The following is a 21,328-nucleotide window of genomic DNA, read 5'->3' as shown; positions in this document are numbered from 1 at the left end:
TCCTCAGCCTGATGAAGGATTTATAACCCCAGAAGCTTGCTCAAATTTTTTTTCCAACTATTCAAATTCATCTAATAGGATTTCAGATTCACCCAAAGAACCTTGTGTGCCAGTTAAATTTGAAGAACTGTTAGAGTATAAGAAAACACTTCTGTTTTGTTTTTTATTTTTTAAGATTTCCATGTCAAGTCCCAAATACCTAAGCATAATATCCATGTCTGTTGAGAGCCTTGTCTCATCTTCTTAACTTCAGACGCACCATTATCTACTGAGCTGGCCCAAAAAATCAGGAATTCAGATGTTACTCAAAATGCTTGATTTTTAGCGAAAAGGCTGACAAGTGATTCCTGTATTCCTATCAAATACGCTCTGTTGAGGCATGTGGGACATATCCCCAGGAACAATACGTATCACTTTTATGGAGCGCATATGCCCCTTGAGAATATGTCAGCTTGGTCCAAGATTTGGTCTCCACTGAGCATTCTAAGTTTAAACTGGGGCCAGACTGAAGGCATGAGTGCCTTCCAAGCATGATGCTGAAGGAATTGTTATTCATATGCAGGACCAAAGTTCCTGTCATTTGCTTGGGTGTCAGCTACATTATTTAGGAGTAAAGTTAATGATGATGACAGTTATATGTAAGTACTTAAATAGTTGGCTTAATAGGGTGTTAACTTTGAAAGCTAAAAGGAGGAAGTTCACACCTCTCCTAGTGTTATTGTTCCAGTCTGGCTGGCTACAAAATCAGTATGACATAGTGCTTTGGTTTGTGCTGTGAAAGTTTTATCTTTGCAACCAGAAGGGGTAGAAAGAAGAAACTAAGTTCATGAAAAAGGAAGAAAGCTAGGTTGCTGCACAATACAGTAAAACCTCTGGGAAGATCCATATACTATTGGTTCCATGGATTGTTTCACACGTGGAGATTTTCATTGTCCTTTCTACTTTTTTCTCCTTAAAAAGATCAATTCATGCCTGTTAAAATCTAAGCTTTAATATTGGTATTTAGTTTTATTTAAAATGTTAGAAAGTATTACATTTTGTTACATGATTTTTTAAGATTTATCATCCATATATTTACCTTAAAAATAATCATATCTTGAGCAATCCTTCATGTTTGAAAACAGGCATAAAAAGATCCTTCCTGCCCCAACTACTCCAGTTCACTGGTGTTTCCTGGGGACTTTTCATCAGAGCAAGCAACCCTGTAGCCCACTTTTTTTCAACTTTGGAGGGTTTTCTATTAGATTTCTCAAGTGGCAGAAACTAAAATATGCATCACAGGTAGACAACAGGAAAGACTGAAGTACTGCCATTGCCTGAGGCCCCTGCCACAGAAGGGAATTGCCTTAGTGAGATGTATTGAACTAGTTAAGTGAAAATTAAGGGTGTGTACAGAAGTTGCTTTTTTTTCCCATTTGAAGTGCTTCATTGCTGTGATTTAACAGAAGTGTTAAATCACATTCATGTTACATTCATAGCCCTACCTTAATGTGAACTAGTTTTCATGTGCAGACAAGCTCTAAATCCCCCGTTTCTATGTGTGAGAGGAGGTAGGGGCAGATGGAACAGGCTGATTTGAGATGAATCATTATGGCTTTCACTCATCTCTAATCTACAGTATATGTTAGTGTAATTTTACTTTTTGTAACATCCCTGTTGGAAACGGTTTAAAAAAAAAAAAAAAAAAAGCTGAGACTGTTTTGTAGGTTGATATTTTATATGTTATGTTTTAGATGAGAATTGATTTCTCTGGATGATTGGTGGACCCTTGGTAATGGGGATTCTACTGTACATAGTGAACCAGGCTTCATTTCAGCAGCATGTGTGGCGCATGATTATTGTGCATCTAAGTGCATAATCCATTTATGTAAAATGTAGGTTATTTCGCCTTACAAAAGAACTCAAAAGAAATTAAATAAGCTTTACTTAGCAAGAGTGGTAATCCCCTTTGTGTACAAAAATGCAGCATCTCTCCTAGAAGGATTGTATACTCCAATATTAGTTTTATGAAAAATCTTCCAGCAAAATCACTGCTATGGTCCACAGGGGAGTAAGGAAATCAAATCAAACCATGGCCTCCTCCTCTTTTAAGTGACCATTAAAAATCTGCATCTCCATAGGCTAATTTGCAAATGGACACTTCTGAAGTGCACTTTAACAGGCTAATGCCCACTTTAACATCCTCACTTTCATTCAGTTATGGTGACCTTTCCTGTATGTTAAAAGATGTGAAATGTTTTTAATGTTCTAAATATGGTTTCAAACCTGGCTATACACACACTATTAAATATGTGTTTTGGATCTAATGAACAGTTTTGTCCTTCAGTAATAACAGTGTTTGGTAGGACATCTCTTCCTTTGGAGTGGATCAAAGCAGGGTTTGTCTTCAGAATTTGGTTTTGTTTCAGAATTTGCAGGTTTTAATGTACATGTCACATTTTAAGGAACTGTCCAGAATTCATGTTCTGTTTGGGAAATCATTTCCCATCCCATTCTTATACCCTGCTCACTTTTACTGTAGTTTAATTTACAGTGGTAAGCCTAAAAAAAAAAAAAAAAAAGTCAAGTCATCTTAGCAGTAAGTTAGAAATGAATGCATAATTGTTTCATATTTCATTACTGAAATTCAACTATATGTACAAAAGTTCATCAGGGCAATACCCTGTCTTATTAGAACTAAATATGACTGCATTGTGTGCAAGTTCAAGGAGATATTCATCAGTTCTTACATAACCATGAAAATACTGTATGTGCTTGTGTACATGCTTGTGACCACATACAGGTATTACGTTTCTGTTGGGAGAATTGCCAGAATACAGGCATTCATTCAGTTTTTTGTGAAAGAAAACATGCCAAATCTGTGAGGGAGATCTTCTGCCTTGACACCTGGAAGATCTCCCTTCCAAGGGACTTTCTCTCACTAGAATGAACATCTGTATGCCTTCGTCCTCCATGATGAAGAGTTGAGCAGCAGCTTCCTCTGTGCCTTCCCCAGACTGGGGGCAGGTCCAATCTGGGGAAGGTGTGGGGACATTTTTCTGCAACTGAGGAGGAGTCCAGCTGACCATGGTCTCCAGGCTTCTCCAGACAGAGATGCCCCCAGTATCTAGGCTGGAACACCTGTACACGCCTCCTCTCAGGAAGATTTCTACTGGTGTAAATTTGCCAGAAATTTGCAATAATAGAAGTAATCATGTGTCCATGGCGTGCGCACATGTGTATTTGTGTGGAGAGAGAAAAGAGTACCAGTTTTTATATGACTAGAATTTTCTGAACTATACACTTAGAATTTCTAATTAGACTGATATAGGATGTTTTTAATGTTTATTGGCAGGATATGTAGCAACTTGTTTGATACACAAATTATGAAGCTTTGGTTAGAGGTTTAGTTGAGCCCTCAGTTATACACTTCAGTTCTCTGGAGTTCTTAAGTGTAAAAAAATCAACAAACATGTTCACTAGAGGTGTGCAAAGCGGGCCATATTCAATTTGGATTCATCCTGATTCGGGAGTCAGTGATTCAATTTAATTGATTTGGATCAGTGTCCTGATTCAATTTGACCGAATCTAAAGATTTGATGTTGATTCAGAGAATCAGCAATTCGGTCATAGACGGAACTTTAAATGTTTTTTCTACATACCTCGAGGTACCAGGTGCAGCTCGTGAATACTGAGATGGCAGGGCGGATGGAGCATCCCACAGGGGTGCGGGGGGGGGGGGTGAGGGGCCTGCATGCTTGGCAGCAGACCTGGAAGTGGACCAGAAGTACTGTGCTGAGTGTGCAGGGGACCCCCCATGCCCCCCTGGCTCAGCAGTCAGCCGCAGGGGGACCCTGGGTGCTCTCCCAGACTCTGGAGGCACCAGTCACCAAAGTGGGGGGTGGAGTGCCCGCACACTCCATGGCAGACCCAGACATGGACTGAAAGTGTTTCTCGTCCACTTCTGGATCTGCTGCTGTGCACACTGGGGACCCCCATGATCCCATGGGATGCTTCATCCATCCCACCATCTCAAAATCATTGAATCACTCTGAATCGATTCGGAGGGTTCTGATTCGATTCAGGTTCAGAGATTCAGCTGCTGAATTGGGCCAAATCTCTCCCAAATCGAATTGGTGACCAAAGCTTCACACAGCCCTAATCTTCACCTGTTTGGCTCCTTAAGTGACGTCCCTGGTGCATGGTCAAAATGTAGGTTTAGGGGTAGATTATGGTTATCGGTTTTCTACACTGGTAAGAGGTGGAGAAAGAGAATGCAAGGAGCCTTTTTTATAAAGTAAAACTTCAACAAAACCAGTTTGGGTTATCTTTATCCCTCTCCAGGATTGGAGATTGGGCAGAGAAAGGGGTTGGAGTGGCACTTGCAGAGGGTACATGGCTAATTGGTGGCACATCTGCCAAAAAAATTGGCTCCCACTTGCCTTACCCAGTTGAAATAATATTGAAGGCAGTCATTGCTGGATTTAGATTTTGAGCTTTCTTAGTTGAAATTTAAACAAGTGGTGGTATTAACCTTTTGAAGAGAGGCAACTTTTCTTTCAGCTGTTAAATTAAGGTCTCTTTAAATTGAGGATGGGGGTAGACAGACATTTTCTAATTAGCTTTAAAACTGCTACAGCTAAATCATTGGGGATGGGCTTTTAAACTGATTTAGTGAAAAAAAAACCCAACAACCACAAAACAAAGACTAGGCCAAGCCAGCTTAAATGGCTAAAACGGGGTCTGTGTCATGGTTTCACTAATTGGATGAGGAAGTGAGGTCACAAACTCAGTCTAAGAGTAGTGTGTGTGTGTGTGTGTGTGTGTCTGTTTATCATAACTTTGCAACAGTGTAACTAGTACCCCACATTTCAGGGAACATTCTAGGCATTGCTCATGAGAACCTTATTCATTTGGGGGAAAATGAGAAAACTGAAAGAGAAAATTCAGGTACTTACAGGGTCCCTGCTGTGCAGTTAGCCCAGCTGCAGTTTCATGTACCTCTGCAGTTGTCTATAGATTATGCAACAGATTGATAGCATCTATTATCACATTCCAGTTTCATAACATCCCTATCTCATTTTTGTCCATCCTCCCAAAAGTGTTTAAGACATTGACAGCCTGTATGACTTACAAGAGTGGAGAGAAATTGGGGGAGTGTATAATGTATAAGAGTGGAGAGAAATTGGGCAGGATGGGGCTGGTGGAGAAGAATGGGGGCATAGGCACCATTCCTGTTATATAGAGGCCTGGCAATAGGGTGTTGGGATTTTCACAACACCAGTGAGCATACTAGTATGGTAGGGGTGGATGGGAAAGGAGGCAATGACCATATAAACAGAACCTTGCCACAGGGGGAGAAATGAAGGGCCCAGGGACGACAGGGTGGGGAAACTGGAATGCAGGGCGTACAGAACTTATGTTGCAGCCACCCTGTCCACATAGTAGTAAGTCCGAACACACAAAGTATGAGTGTTGAGCTTGTTACTAGAATAACCTTTAATTTCTGTCAGTCAGTTCATCAAACTTTTGGCCCTGGAGATTTATGCAGGGATACATTCATCTTAAAATTTCCAACATGAATCAAGCATCTAATGCACTTTATGCTGTTATTATTCATAACACAGTCCAATCGCATAAAGCCATGTACAATTAACCCATTTAGTGTTGATTACATGTACACATGCTTTCCAAATTAGAACAGTCCAATATTATCTTGTTCTGTACGAAACCCAAAAGCTGTTGCAACTGCTCACTTAGTTCTGTTTCTAATTTCAGATCTTTTCAGGGATTTGACTCCCCTATTTACTTCATTCTTGAGGCAGGTTACTCATTACCAGGGCCTTGTAACATTTCCTTATGATCGTATAAATCAAAAACCTTGGCAGGGGGTTGGACTTGATCTGCTCAGGTCCTTTCCGACCCTACAAACTATGAAACTATGAAAACATATCACGTCATTTGCTGTGGCGTCAGACATTGCAGTTGAATGACTTCAGCTACTTCCCAGTTTCAGAGAGGTTTGGTTAACCCTTTCCAATAGTTCCAATAAGATTTGGTCTTCTGACTCAACCAACATTCTTTTTCTACTACTTCTTTTTCTTTTTATGATTAAAAAAACCCAAACATATTCTTTGGTTTCTAGTAGGCATGCACCGATAGAGATTTTTTTGGACTGATACAGATGGCTGATTTTTAAGGAGCCATATTGGCCAATACCAAATCAATTCCAATATGCAGCTGGGCAGTTTGGAGGCCAGTTTCTGGCTGGTAAGTCTGGTGTGGGGGAAGGGGTGGGAGGATGGAAAGGGGAATGGGGGGCAGATTGAGGCCCCTGCTGTGAGGGAGGGAGGGAGTGAGGCAGGGGCAGGGGCAGGCACTACTCAGCTGGGGTGGGGTCGGAGCATGGGACAGAGCCGTAGCTCACCCAGGGGCCTCGGGGTAGGGGTGGCTCCCACCCTGCATGCACCCTGGGAAGGTATGGGGGGCATGTGCCTTGGGATCTGTGCGGGGTGGGGCAGGCTGCTGCTGCAGGCTGGGGTGGGGCTGTGCCAGGTTCTTCCCAGCAGGGGGCTGGGCTGGGCTGGGCTGCGCTCAGAGCAGGTGGCAGCAGCACTGGGAGGGGGATCTGCAGCCGGCCCAAAATTCACTGTAGTCCCATTGTAGCCCTCTCCAAGTGCTGCCGCTGCCTGCCCTGAATACAGGCCAGCTGAGCTCCCTGCTGGGAAGAGCCCAGCACTGCCTCAGCCCTAGCCAGCAGAGGCAGCCTGCCCCACCCTGTGCACAGATCTGGGGGCACACACACCCCATGCCCTCCTAGGATGTGTGCAGTAGTGGGAGTTGTGCCCCGAGATGAGCTGCTTGCAGTTATGTTCCTTGCCCTGCCCTGCCCTGGCTGAGCAGTGCCTGACCCTGCCCTACTCCCTCCCTCACCACAGGGCCTCAACCTGCCTCTCCACTCCCCTTCCTTCTCCCACCTCTTCCCCCACAACAGACTTATCAGCCAGATGCTGGTCTCCAAGCCACGGGGCTGTGTTCTTGGCTCCATGCATGCTGAAGCTGTGCATATGTATTGGGGCACTTATTGGCAACGTTACCAGCCATTTCTGATGCAGTCAATTTTCCCTATATTGGTGCTGATCCGATGTGGGACTGACATCAGTGCACCTCTACTTTGGCCAATGTTCCATGTTTTATCTTCCCTACTATTGTTACCTGTATTGGCTAATTTAAACAATGAATTTAGATATGAGATGATCACTATTTCTATTCACTTTAAGTCAGGAAAACTGGCCAGTAAAGTAGAAATCCGCAATTTTAGGAAAACTGACTTCCACGAACTTTGGAATCCCTATGGGGATTGGTTGGTGAGGTCCTGCAGGACCATGGTCTGATGAGGAAGTCCTAGTTTCCCAGAAAGTCCTCATGAAAAACTGGGAAAATGCAGCCTTGACTACTTTACTTTATGGTCTGGTGGGTACGTAACTGGCTCCTTAGTAGGACCCAAAGAGTATTATTTGATGGAACTGAGCCCTCATGGTAGAGGGTGACCAGTGGCATCCATCGGGGTCAGTACTTGGACCAGTGCTTTTCAACATGTTCATTAACGATGTGAATCAGGTAATACAAGCAATCTGGCAAAGTTTACTGACAACACTAAGCTATGGGGAAGTGTTGTCACTTTTAAAGACAGGCTGGCAATACAGGCCGACTTGGACAGGCTGATGAAGTGGGCAGACCTCAACCTGATGTCATTTAATACAGAGAAACAAAGTGGTCCATGAGGGGAGAAATAACCTACAATACACTTACAGGCTCAGCAGTGCTCCGCTTGCCAGCCAGCACCACAACTGAGTGAGACCTGGGCGTCATGATTGACAACAAAATGAACATGAGCCATAAATGCGACGCCATAGGTGGCAGAGCTAACCAAACACTGGCATGCAGCCACTGGGGCATCTTGAGCAAGGCAAAGGATGTCATCCTCCTACTTTACTCAGCCATGGTGAGATTGTAACTGGAGTACTGCATTCAGTTCTGGGCACCGCACTTCAAAAAGGATGTGGAGAACCTCAAGAGAGTCCAGAGGAGGGCCACATGCCAGATTAGAGGCCTGGAGACCAAGACATACGAGGAAAGGCTGAGGGACTTAGGATTGTTCAGCCTGGAGAACTCAGGGGGCACTCGGTTGCAGTGTATAAGTATGTCAGGGGTGTACATCAGGGTTTGGGGGAGCATCTATTCACCAAAGCCCCCTAGAGGAGGACAAGAAATAATGGGCACAAGCTGATTGAAGATTGCTTCAGGCTAGACAAGGAAAAACTTGTTTATGAGTGCCAAGGATTTGGAATGGGCTCCCCCCCCCCGAAGTGGTACAGTAACCTCCCCTGGCGATCTTCAAAAGAAGTCTTGATGCCCATTTTGCTGGAATCATTTGATTCCAGCAGTCTTTTCTGCCCATGTGCAAGTGGGCTGGACCCAATGATCTGTAAGGTTCCTTTTCAACCCAAGCAACTGTGAAACTAGTGTGAGTTTAGCCACATGTGCTACCATAACATCTTTGTTTTCCTTTGTAGACAAACTCTTAAATGCAAGTCTAGACCAGGCCTACATGGTTTTAAAATTAATGTAAAAAAAATCTTTGTCCTGTATGTGCAATTGTTAACCTTTTCAGACTCAAGGCATCCCTTGGAAAATGTCAGCTCTTAGTTTCACTTGATTTTTTTTGACTACAGAAAACTAAAAGAACAACTCTGTTGCAAAGAACTCAGAAAACCACCATTACAAGTCAGAATGGTTAGTAACACCATGGATTCCTGTTTGAAATCTCTGGGTTTATCTTGTTAATTGTGTTTGCACACCTAACAGTGATGCATGGCATTCCACAGTACCATGAAAAGGATCTCAGTGCTGCAGCACCCAAGCTGAGAATCACTGCTTTAAGGTGTCTGTGTCTTCGGCTTTGTTTTGCTTAAAAGGGTTTGCCAGTAGAACTAAATTGATTAAATTGCTTGTGAAGACTTAGGTTATACCAGTAGAGAAGTGCTTTTGTCATTGTACTTTATGCCAGTTCCCTAAAGGGAATAAGCTATGCTGACGAGAGGAATTCTGTGCTGGTATATTTTGTTAGCATTCTTAGAGCCTTTTCTGGCATGGCTCTGCTGATTGGGAGAATTTACACCCCTGACCAACATAGCAATGCCAGAATAAATCCTGGTGTAGATCAGGGTGGCCACTAACGCATCCCCAAAATACAGAAGATCCCCTGGGTGAGTGGCAGGCCCCCTTGGCCAATCTGCAGTGAGGCCCACCACCTCAGCCAATCAGCAGCAAGGAGAAGGGCTGCCAGGCCTTTTGACCAATCAGAAGCAAGAGGTGGGGTCAACACAAAAAGGCCACCTCCCTTCCTCTCTCCCTGGCTGGGAAACCTGCTTCCCCTGGCTGTTTACTGCCCTACCTCTAGACACAGTCAATAGAATTGTGAGGAGAAATGATTGACATGTATTTCCACCAGTGAACTGAAAAACAGGATTTTCTGCAGTCCATTCCCCATTTAGAAATGGACAGGAGACAAAGGGTTTAAAAACAGGACAGTCCAATATAAAACAGAACCAAAGACCACCCTAGTGTAGAAGCATTTATATCAGAAAAGTCCTTTTTTAATAGTATAGTTGATACCATTTGGGATGTTATGTAAAAGAATTTTTGCTGATGTTAATTGGTTCAGGCATAATGGCAGACAAGCTCTAAGACTTTTGAATGAAATAGGGGCTAATAAAAATTTTAAAAAAAGTAGTTCTCAGTCTTCAGTGAAGTTTGACTTGCCTGGTATCTCTGATGTCATAGTTCAGGGAGAAAGAGAGTGAGGATTAACAGAACGCACTAAAGTATAACAAGCTCACATACGTATTGCAGTGTGTCCTTGATCTGGTATGGAGCTGTTCTGCACAGAAATGTACTGAAGGTTCCTTCAAAAAATAGCACTGTTTGGGATCAAATAAATGGATAATATTGCAGCATTTGTAGATTTAACGTATTCAGTCCAGCATATTTGTTTTTGCTTAATTGAAACAAAAATATTAGTCTGTAGCAAATAACGTACCTAAGGTCAGATGAACGGGGAACTTAGTCCCAGGCACTGATTTAGAGGGAGCAGAAGAATGGTGGCTGCTGCTGCTGTTGGCTTGGCAGCTGCTATTATTAGCCCAAACACCACCACTGATCTGAGCCCAAAACTTCCTATGTGTACCTCTGCTTGCAGCTTTTGTTCTGGCACAGCTTACTTGTGTTAAATGGTGTTAAGTTTCATAGTTTCATGGTTAGTAGGGTCAGAAGGGACCTGAGCAGATCATCAAGTCCGACCCCCTGCCATGGCAGGAAAAGAGTACTGGGGTCTAATGCCACCAGCAAGGCGATTGTCTAGCCTTGTCTTAAAGACCCCCAAGGTAGGAGCCAGCACGACTTTGCTTGGAAGTTGGTTCCAGATCCAAGCCGCCCTGACAATGAAGTAGTGCCTCCTGATGTCTAATCTGAATTTACCCTCTGCCAGCTTGTGACCGTTATTTCTTGTCACTCCTGGTAGTGCACGGGGGAACAGGGACTCCCCCAGTGCCTGCTGGTCCCCTCTGACTAGTTTGTAAACGGCCACCAGATCCCCCCTCAGCCTTCTCTTGTGGAGGCTGAACAGGTTCAGCCCTGCCCTGCTGCCCCCTGATCATGCAAGTGGCCCTCCTCTGGACCCTCTCCATGCTGTCCACATCCCTCCTGAAGTGCAGCACCCAGAACTGAATGCAGTACTCTAGCTGTGGCCTGACCAATGCCACGTAGAGGAGGAGTATCACCTCCTTGGACCTGTGTAAGTGGGGTGCAAGCTGCGAGGCCAGCCAGAGAGCGTCCGCGAGGGCGTGGGCAATCGTGAGATGAGCCAGGGAGCGCCTGTGAGGGTGCAGAAAGGGATGTGACCCAGAGCACTTCAGTGTGCCCCTCCTCCGACCTTGTACTACTTGATGAGGATGTGTATTCCTCCTTAATGTAAAGCGCCACACCCCCACCTTTCCTCCCTGTCCTGTCCCTCCCATATAGCCTATAGCCCTTGATATTCACTGCCCAGTCGTGCGTTGGGTCCCACCACGTTTCAGTGAGCCCCACTATATCTGGGTTGGTGTTGCCTAGCAGGAGGGTAAGTTCTTCTTGCTTGTTACCCATACTATGAGCATTTGTGTAAAGGTATTTGAGGCCTCCTGAGGATGTGTGCACTGGCTCCCTATTCTTAGCATTGCCCTGGCCCCTGTTGCTTACCTGTGTATATGTTCCGCTTGTCGGTCTAGTCATCAGTGAGTCAAGTCATCAGTTATGATGCCCGGTAGTTAATGACTTCCAAAATATTCATGTTCAGCTCCCATTTATTTCTGGTGATGACTTTGCTGAGAAGTGGCATTCTTTGTTAAAAGCTTGAGATTTCTGCTTACATAGAACTTTCCAGGTCTGAGGTAAAGGATATATGCCGGCTTACTTTTTCTGTTCAAATAGACCTTCACCAGTCTAATGAAAGCAAAAGGGCTTTTTTTAAAAAAACATTTCTTCTTTATGAATCATTAGGCATTACATTTAATATCTAAGAAAGATTCTTTATTTCATTAAAACCCACCATTTTCTGAAGTATTAACAGGATGCTGAAAAATCACTACTTTTCATCCATGGTTTATATACTGGGAAAAGTAAAATACCGGGTAATTCATCCAAAACCATTCAGTGAGCTACTTAGAAAATGAGGATTAAAATACAATCCTTCTGAGCCATAGTTTTTTAATATCTAAACAGGACCTTGCTGCTTTCCATAGATTTCATAGACATTAGGGCTGGAAGGGACCTCGGAAGATCGAGTCCAGCCCCCTGCCCAAAGGGCAGGAAGTCAGCTGGGGTCATAGGATCCATACTATTGTGGATCCTATTACTATTACTATCCTGATGCTATTAAATCCATACTATTATGATTTTAAGACTGCTTGATTTCCATACTCTGTCGTCTTTTTATTTTAGCAATTCATCAAAATGAAGAAAACAACAGCCCAGAGGACTTCCAGGATACCTCTGATGCACAGGTAAAGGTATCAGTGTTTTTCACCTCCCCCCTCTCAGTAGCCCCTTACCAGTGAGAAGTCAGCTTTTCCCTGCATCCTAACCCATTAAACTGTATGATGCAGCAGGTATGCTAGATTTTTGTCTGCTGTGATTATTTATAGTAAGATTAATTTATTGCACTGGGAATGAAATCTGTGTCCTTGAAATCAGAAGGTATTCTTAGGTAGTATCTTTGCTGTGACTTTCTGTATGATATATACATTATATGCTTCACTTTTTTATTTTTGAATTGCATCTGTTCTAAGTAGTTGACATTTTGGTTGAATATTAATAAAGGTAAATATATGTAAAGTGAAAAGAAGGCCTGTTAGCCCTTCAAATATCTGTAGCTGCAATAGCATAAGCACACGCTTAACTGGAGGACTAGAAATCTGAACAGGAAGAAATTACACAGAAATCAATGTGAGAGGCAAGGCGATGTCTTTTATTGGACCAACACATCGTTGGGATAATTGGAAGGACTTTCAAATGTAAGACAGAATAATGTCTTGGCTTTGAAAGTAGCTTGTCTAACGCTATCCCAACTATGTAGTTGGTCCAATAAAAGATATCGCCCTCAGAAATCCTTGCCTCTCACACTGAACTAGGGTGAAATCCAGACACCATTGGCTACAGTACTGAAACTCCAGCTTGCTGAGTTAAGTGCATAGGTCTGATTCAAGTTGCTCATCGTAATTGATTTACATGAATGATCATTCAGGGTTTATTTAATCAAAGATTTAAAAACAGAGTACATTAAGTATGCTAAGAGCTAATAAGCAGCAAGTTACTAAGATTACATGGACATACTATAAAAGAAGCCACAATAATTTAATGGCAGTTTATCCAATTGTTTTTATTTATCAGCTTATAATTGACTGCAAACCTATTTCCAAAATTTGGCAAATAATATACAGTGGGTTTACAATTAAGTACATAGAGTGTGCCAAGAAGGCACACTTTAAGCAAGAGAGGTGAGAGAAATTGGGGACTGCTGTTGCAGGGCAGACTTGCTTTGGCTTGGGATCTTTGTCTCACAATTTTTACAAGCTTATCTTTTATCTTGAAGCCCTTGAGTAGTCCCTTTTTTAATGGAACTACACATCTGAATGACGCTAAGACATGTTAAGTGTTTTCTGTATTGAGGCAAATGTGCTTTCACCTGCTGATTTAATGAAAATTGAACACTGTAGGCGTCTATACACGAGGCTGCTCAGACATGCTGTAATTCCAGCGCGTAGGAACACACTTGATTAATCAAGTCTGCTGGACTGTGGCAGTTACTGCGCTGCAGGAGCCTCTCATCTTGTGTATCAGCATCCCTGTGCTTCAAAATGGTAGCGGGCGGTGCTGTATCTAAGCCCAGGGATACTGATACACAAGACACTCTGGGCTCTTTTAATTAGAGTGGCGCTATAATTAAGCCCCCCCCGACACACTTCTGGACTAGGGACAGACATTCAGAAAGCTGGAGGCTGCACTGATTCAACCTGTGCAGGTAGTCTAACCTGGCTAGGCTGAACCAGTTTGTAACAGGACAAACATGCTCTCTGCACTGAGGCAACATGAGCACATGCATGGAGTTGCTCAGGCCAGGAGCTGGGAAGCCCTAGAGCAGCTCTTGGCTGCAGGGAAGCTGGTGGAGCATGGCCAGCCCAGGCTGAACTGGTTAGAGAGGGGTTTAATTCCCCCCTCCCTGTGCCAACAGCAGGGACTGGAGCTGGATCTGCCTGGCACTCCCCCTACCTCCCTGTCCAGAATAGGCCCCTGGCTGCCCCCTCTGCCAGAGGGAGGAAGAATAACCCTGTCCCTGCCCAGCTGCGCCTCCTCCCTGGCACTGCAATGGGAGGCAGCAGCCCCTGTTTTACTGCAGGGAAGCACAAGCCCCTTCCCAGTGAGAGGCTGCACTGTGGGTTTGGCAGAGCTGTGGCCGGCTGTACGTGGCAGCACCGGAGTCCTGAGCAGGACAGAGCCCTGAAGGCCCCCTGCAGTGCTCCACAGTGCAGCCCCCACTGGGAAGGGGCTCGCTCTTTGAGAAGCCATGATGGGCTGCTGGCCATCACGGTTATTCACGAGGTGCTGCTCCAGCTGCCGGGTGGGGCTGGACCTGGCTCCTACCACTGTTCTGTGCTCGGGGCGAGACCCTCCTGGCAGGAGGGGGCTTATTCGGCCACTGGCACCAGAGCGTGGTTTGCCAGGCCAGACTCCAGCTGCCACTGCTCTGTGTTGGGGCCAGCTCCCTCCCGGCCAGAGGGGGCTTTTTCAGCCACTGGCCCCAGCACAGAGCAGCAGTGGCTGCAGCCTGGCTGGGCAAACTGCGCTCTGGTGCCAGCGGCTCCCTACTGGGAGGGGGCTTGCCCTGAGCACAGAACAGCGGCAGGGGCTGGGCCCGGCCCCACCCAGCAGCTGGAGCAGCGACCTGCGAGCACTCATCTTGGAGCATGAGCCCCTTCTCAGTGAGGGGCTGTGATGTGGAGTGCTGCAGGGGGTTTGCAGGGCTGTGGCCTGCTTGGGACCCTGGCGCTGATGCGTGCAGCCAGCTACAGCTTTGTGGGCCCTGCAGCACAGCCCCTTGCCAGGAAGGGGCTTGCACTCCCCTGCAGCATGCAGGGGCTGCTGCCTCCCATTGCAGTGGCAGGGAGGAGGTGCAGCTGGGCGGGGACAGGATTATTCCTCCTCCCTCTAGCGGAGGGGGGAGCCGGGGGCCTATTCTGGAATAGCTCTGCAGTTTATTCATATGCAGCACATAGAGCTAGGGTGGAGTAGCCCTGGCTGGTGGGGGGGCCTCAGGGGTCAGCTTACCAGTCTGAGGCTGCTTTCCTGGCTCAGCATGCTGTGGAGGGGTTGGCTGGGGCATGAGGGTACTTCAGTGTGGGGTTAGCTTAGGGGTGGGCAAAATGCAGCCCACCAGGACAGTCTATCCGGCCTGCAGGGTCCCTAAAAAAAAAATTAGAAAATTAATATTAATCTGCCTCTGGCTGCCTGTCAAGCAGCCCTCGATGGCTTGCCAAAACTCAGTAAGCGGCCCTCCGCCCAAAATACTTGCCCACCCCTGGGCTAGCTGATAAGCAACCCTTGCACTGAAACACGCACATGCTTCAGCCAGCCCCTCCTGCATCTACACGTGTGCTACTGTGGAGTTTTTTACTGTGCAGCAGGATAGTACTTGTATTTACTAGGATAGTATTACAGTATATTTATAGTATTATAGTATATTTACAGGATAGTAGTAGTATTTACAAATACTGTCTTGCTGCAGAATACATTGGTTTACTCCAGCCTAATAGGGGCACACATGTGGACACCCAGACATTTACTGCGTAGTAAACGTCTTGTATAGACATGTCCAATTAGGGCCAAAGATTGTTATAAGCAAGTGGGATGAAGATGTTATACCCTCCTATCTGCTTAGAGATCTCTGATTTTTACCTTTATGTCTCTTGTAGCCTATTCATTTATCGTGTTACAGCTATTTCCAAGGGAATATTTTCCAGGACACATTGGAAGAGAAAGCTTGAGGTCAACAGTTTTGCTTTGCAAACCACAGTAGTGACTAGTGATTCATTTACTTTCCTTCACAGTAAAATCTCTTGTGCTGTTTTGAAAATTACATAAATGCTTCTAATGAGAATAATTTTGTTCTAAGAACAACAATGATGCCTTAATATAAAGCTTTAATTTTTTTGGCATTCTTTAAATTAGAGACATATGAAATTTGCACCCATGTAATTTTCACCTGTGTGTAAGTTGTGGGCGTAAATCTCATGATTTGCCCCTCTAGCTACCTGAGTGGGTTGGAATGAAAGCAACATTTGCTCCTGCAATGTTTGTATCTGTGCATATAAAAAAGAAAAGCAACTTGCACTTTCAAGTACAAGGAGGCTGACCTTTAGCACTTTTGCTTAGCAGCATTAAACACATTGCTTAAAAATTCAATTTATATTGACAAGTGAAAACGACTAAGAATATTAAAATCTAACTCCAGTCCTTTCGGCCAGCTTTCAGAAGCTGTCAGAATAATGTTAATTAATTAGTTGACCAGGATGGTTTCTTACAGTAGTTAGCAGAAAAATGAACCTATGTTCCGTAGGAAATTAGTCATTGGAGAAATCAGAATTACGTGTAGGCCTGTCATGTACAGGCCTGTGTACAGTGTATTGTACAGTGCTGTCTTTCTAAACATATTTAACCCTTTATCATGGAAGTGGCATTATTTATTCCACTCAGGTTAATGCCAGATTTTAAAGTATTTTCAAGTACCAGAATGATAATGCCTCCATTTCCCCTGGAGTTTAATATTGATTTTCTTTTTTCCTGAAAATACGATAAAGTTTATTTTATCATGTTCTCTACATGGTTTGAAATCAGAGGTTGGCAATGTATGGCCTGCAGGCTGGATCTGGCTTGCAGAGCTGCTAGATCTAGCCTGCAGAGCTGGAGGACTTTTCCAGTGACAGTGCCAGGCAGTGAGAAGCTGTGCAGCTTCCAGCTGTGCTTGCACTGCTGCCATTTCTTCCTGCTATCCCAGCCCTGGTCCAAGACAGGTTGGGTGGTTTCTGCAGTGCTCATGATGGGAGCTGTACCTCTGCCACTGCCACTTTCCCCAGCTCCCCACTTCCTGGCTGTAGCATAGGTGAAGCTTCCAGCCAGTAGGGAGCTGCACCAGGGTTGGGTGCCTGCAAACTGCGTCCGGGCTGCCACTGTTTCCCCCAGCCCACTGTTCCCCCAGCCCCTGCTGCATGGTTATGGTTTCCAGCTAGTGTGGAGCTGTGCCAGAGTCAGGCAAGTTCTGCTCTGCTCATGCCATAACCAATGTAGAGAAAAGTGGCAGTAGTGATGCAGAATCAGGTCTAGATTAATCTTTTTTTATTTCACTTGGCTTGTGTACTTACTGCATTGAGACACGTGGAAAGGATAACAGGTTCAGAAAGTTTTCTTCTTCCAGGATGCTTCCTTGAATAGTGGGGATAACTGGTTTCTTCAGTTAAGCATTTTGACTTTAACAGGAGCTACTGGCCTCCATTAGGGGCAGAATTGGGCCCACTGAATGTGAAATAAACCCTCTATTTTTATTTGGGTATTTTTTCTGTAAAGCTGGAGCATGCATACTACTTACGTGTATTTAAATACCTACATGCATTTATTTTATTTATGAAATAATTATACTAGCCAGGTATATTTTGAGGCTTTCAGCCTTATGAAGAAGACTGAAAACTAAAATTATGTAGAGAATATTATATATGGAGGAAAAAAAAACTGAGGGGGGAATTTGATAGGAGTCTTAAAATACCCGATGGGAAATTACAAAGGGAATGAAAATAGATTATTCTCTGTGGCTATAGCAGATAGAACCAGGAGACTGAAGCAGAGGAAATTTAGGTTGGAGATTTAAGAACTTTCTTACTATGAGGGTGGTTAACCATTGGAACAGGCTACCCAGAGAGGTTATGGAATCTCTATCCTCGGATGATTTTTAGAGCAGGTTAGACGGGTGCTTGACTTGGATGGTTTAGACTCCTGCCTAGAATAGTTGGCATACTGAAGTCCCTTCCATCCCAACTTTCCAATGTTCCTATATTCCCAAGGCTAAAAAGCACAATAGCAATTAACAACAAAGTCAATCAATGTTAGTTAAATTATTGTTGCAGAAGGGCATTAAAAACCGTCTTGGTGTTAAAACTGATGGTAGCTGTTTAAATCACTAGGCCTTGCAGTATGTGCTGAAGGTAAAAAAAAAAAAAAAAAAAAAAAAAAAAATTCAGTCAGAGAAAGTAGAACATTTATGAAAACTCTCCTCTACAGTTAAAACAAAAACAAAATAACCCTGCCTCATTTTACAGAATTTTAAATATAGGGGATTTTAATTTGGCTGCTTCATCTGGTTTTAGTTGTTTGGATGGAACATGATAAGGCTTTATAAACCGACACACTCTACTGGAATTGTACTTGTACATTACAATCATACCACCCTTTGTGGGGGTGTGGATATGTTCTTTGTTTAAAAAAAAAAAAAAAGGAAGAAACAAAACCCCAATCATTTTCTGGCTGCCTTTTATAAAGTGGCAAAAATTAAATGGGGAAAAGAAAAGGTTCCCCACCCTCCCTCTTAGCAGAGCACCCTCAAGGTCAGATGGCATTAGCACAACCACAGCACCTCCCTGATCCTCCCAGTCTCTTGCTGTTATCCATCAGGAAACATCTGGATTAATAATGGTCCTAAGTGTCATGCAGCCAGGTCTCAATTATGCAAGCAAAGTCATCAAACCATGGAGGGTAATGTAACTTTATTAGCTAGTGACTTTCCTTGAAGTATCATAAACTGTATAGCTTAGTTCTTGTCAGAAAATAGCATGAGGGTACCTGTGTGTTTGAAAAACCTGTATGTAGAGTACATATCTGCTTTTACAGACTTGTCATCTTTACAAACACACCGCAAAGCCGTAAGCAAAGACCAAGCGTCATCAGAATATCCCGAGGTTCTCCACCTGGTGGAATTCTATCTTTAAAAAAGCAATTCTAATCTAGTACTAGTTTAAAACATGTCACAGTGTCTAAACACAGTGACAGAAATAGCAACAGATGATATTAACTTCTCATTTGTAAAATAAGTAATTGCAGCATAACTTTCTTTTAAATTCTGTAGTTTAAATGCATAAAGAAATGCTGGAATTCATGAAGTGGAAGTTCTATTATACTATTTTTAGGAGTGACTCTGTTGCACTTCATCCTTTTTCCAAGGTTGTTCCTGGCTAACTTTCCCATGAGTTTTTAACCTCTTGCTATGGTTCTCTTATGTAACAGGAAATAGGTTGACAGGAACAAACAAAATATCTCACACATAGTAGCAGTTGATTTAGCCAGCCCTGCCTTCATTCTTCTGAAGTAGATGCATAGAGTAAATTAGCGGTGCCTCCAAAATGATGTTGTTTCCCCAAGAAGCAACAGTATAGTCCACTTCAGCAAAAGGCACAGAATTACATGAATATGATTGGAAAAAAGTGTTTATTGTAAGGTTAAAACTTGTGTCAGGGTCATGTCCTGGGACTGTGGATTTAAGTATCTGTTTGCTCTTTCTCCAACCCTCAAGGCAGGGGTTTTGTGCAAACTTCAAGAAAGAGATGACATCGGACGCATTGAACTAGTCCAGAAGCTGGCAAGGGAAAATTATCCATTTTTGCAGACGGATAGAAAAGAACCTGAGAAGACAGAACAAGTAAGACCTTCCTTGTTTGTTTGTTTGTTTGTTTGTTTGTTTGTTTTAGGGTTATTGGTTATAGCTGTATTTGGTCTACTAAAAGGTATTGCATCTACCCATGGAGCCTTGCCTGTTTTTTTGTTTGGAAGAGGGGAGAGACATTTTCCACTTTGTCATAAACCTCTGCTTTTTAACAAAGTAGTTGCTTATGTTAACCCTTAAAGAACGAAGAGCGGTGATGCCTGTCAGGACCTGGTGCATTCTTTAGCCATTGAGCTATAGCTGTTTTGTCATGCCTTCTTCATTTTCATCCTCTCAAAGTAAATTTGCTGAAAGATATATGCACTTAAAGTAATGTTCTTAACTGTTAAACGTTGGTAGCCTACAGCAGGAATAAAGCACTCTTCTAGCATATACTTAGTGGGAGTGATTTCCGAGTATTTTCCAACCAAATGTTGGTAGCTTTTATGAAAAACTTTTAAAAAAAATATTTTAATTCATCTTTTTTGAGACATGCATGCTTCTAAAGTATAGTTCCCTTTTATTATTGTTTTAAAGTGAATGGAAATTATTTTGCTTCTAAAGTCTTTGGATGAGGACATTAATGGGAAGTTTCCAACATGAGTTGCAAAGAATGGATTTAGACAGAATTTTTATAGCTTTAAAAAAAATGTCTTTAGCTGTGTTACAATGACTCAGCTGAAGAAAATAGTTTTTTGTGCTTCTTAAATTGTTTATTCAAGTAATAATAGCTATAGACAGAAAATGCATTAAAACGTGGACTGCTTTGCTGGTCATATTGTGTATTTTCTTTTTGTTCTCCAGCCAAAGGTTGTTTTACTTGGTGCTTTTGTGGCAGGTACAGGGGATTTGGAAGAAATGATGATCTTTGTCATGTACTGGTCTAAAAAAATCTAAAACTCTTCAGGAAGGAGAATCCTCCCCAATTTTGAATCTTACGGTGTAGTTTTCACAACTGTCCTTCCTCAATTTTGACTTACCACACAGTACAGAGATCTGTGCCTTCAAAGAAAATTACTTTTCAGCTCACTCTCAAATCCATCAACACTAAATGTCAGAGTTATACAAAGGAAAAGAAAGAAGTGAAATCTTATTTGAGAGCTCCATGCTGTTCTGTTCAATAGCCTATAATCTCCTGTCTTTTGTAGCTAAATACGTAATTGTATCCATAGGTGCACATAAGGAAAAGGAGTAATTAGCCCGTCTCAAATCCCTGTGGTTGAATGGTTCCTTGGCTGGATCCACTAACTGCCAGTCTCTGGCATTATTTTCATATGTCTTTAGATTACATCAGCAAAATAGAATTAAAAGTTCAGGTGCTGATGAATGTATGATTTTAAATTAATAAAGTTTATAATGATGTTTTAAGATTTTGAAGCAAGATTATGGGGTTTTTAGGGATTTTTTTTCTCTCTAGTAATGTCAGTTCAGGGTTTTTGTGACTGCTGCTGCATATGGTCATTCTGCTATTCCTTTGGCATAAGATGAATTTGATATCAGATGGACTTCTATTAGCCTATGTACAGGATAACAGAGTTAAAATAATTTTAAAATGGAAAAGAACATAGGTTCTTACTGGTTTTAATCTTTCTCTAGTCTATGGAAAGATTTTTTTGTTTGTTTTACAGATGTTGGCATAGTTAGCAGAGTGACTGCTTCAGCTTTTCAAGAGCTAGATGATATTGCCTATAATCAGGTTAAGTGCTACTACACTTCTGTTATTCTTATTGGGCAAGATTGTCCCTTGGCTCAGCCCCAAGCAGAGATGGCATGTAAGCTGCCTCAGACCCTGAGCGCATGAAAGGATTAACCCTTGACAGGTCAAGCTGTGCTGATTTGAAAAAAGCAGAAAACATCACAACCTCCAACCACAGTTTCCCTTGCCCCCAAAATGGCATGTTAACTCCTGGATGAATCAGAGCTACATTTGTCATGCTTTCATATGCCTACCTTTTCTGTATAACCTGCTCATTACCTCTGCTTTCAAATGTACAGCTTGCTTGTTTGTATGCA

The 21,328-nt window shown here is 43.1% G+C and overlaps 1 protein-coding gene across 1 annotated transcript in view; it reads left to right on the top strand.

Moving 5' to 3' along the window:
* RAPGEF5 (Rap guanine nucleotide exchange factor 5) overlaps window positions 1–21,328 on the top strand; it is a 256,006-nt gene that overhangs the window by 100,323 nt on the left and 134,355 nt on the right. The window contains exons 8-9 of the mRNA XM_019534471.1: window positions 12,019–12,080; window positions 19,187–19,312. Of these exons, the coding sequence (XP_019390016.1) occupies window positions 12,019–12,080; window positions 19,187–19,312 (188 nt within the window). The remainder of the gene's footprint in view (window positions 1–12,018; window positions 12,081–19,186; window positions 19,313–21,328) is intronic.

This window comes from Crocodylus porosus, unplaced genomic scaffold, assembly GCF_001723895.1.
Source record: "Crocodylus porosus isolate Cpor-Errol unplaced genomic scaffold, CroPor_comp1, whole genome shotgun sequence".
NCBI lineage: Eukaryota > Metazoa > Chordata > Crocodylia > Crocodylidae > Crocodylus > Crocodylus porosus.
This window is presented reverse-complemented; position numbering and strand designations above follow the sequence as displayed.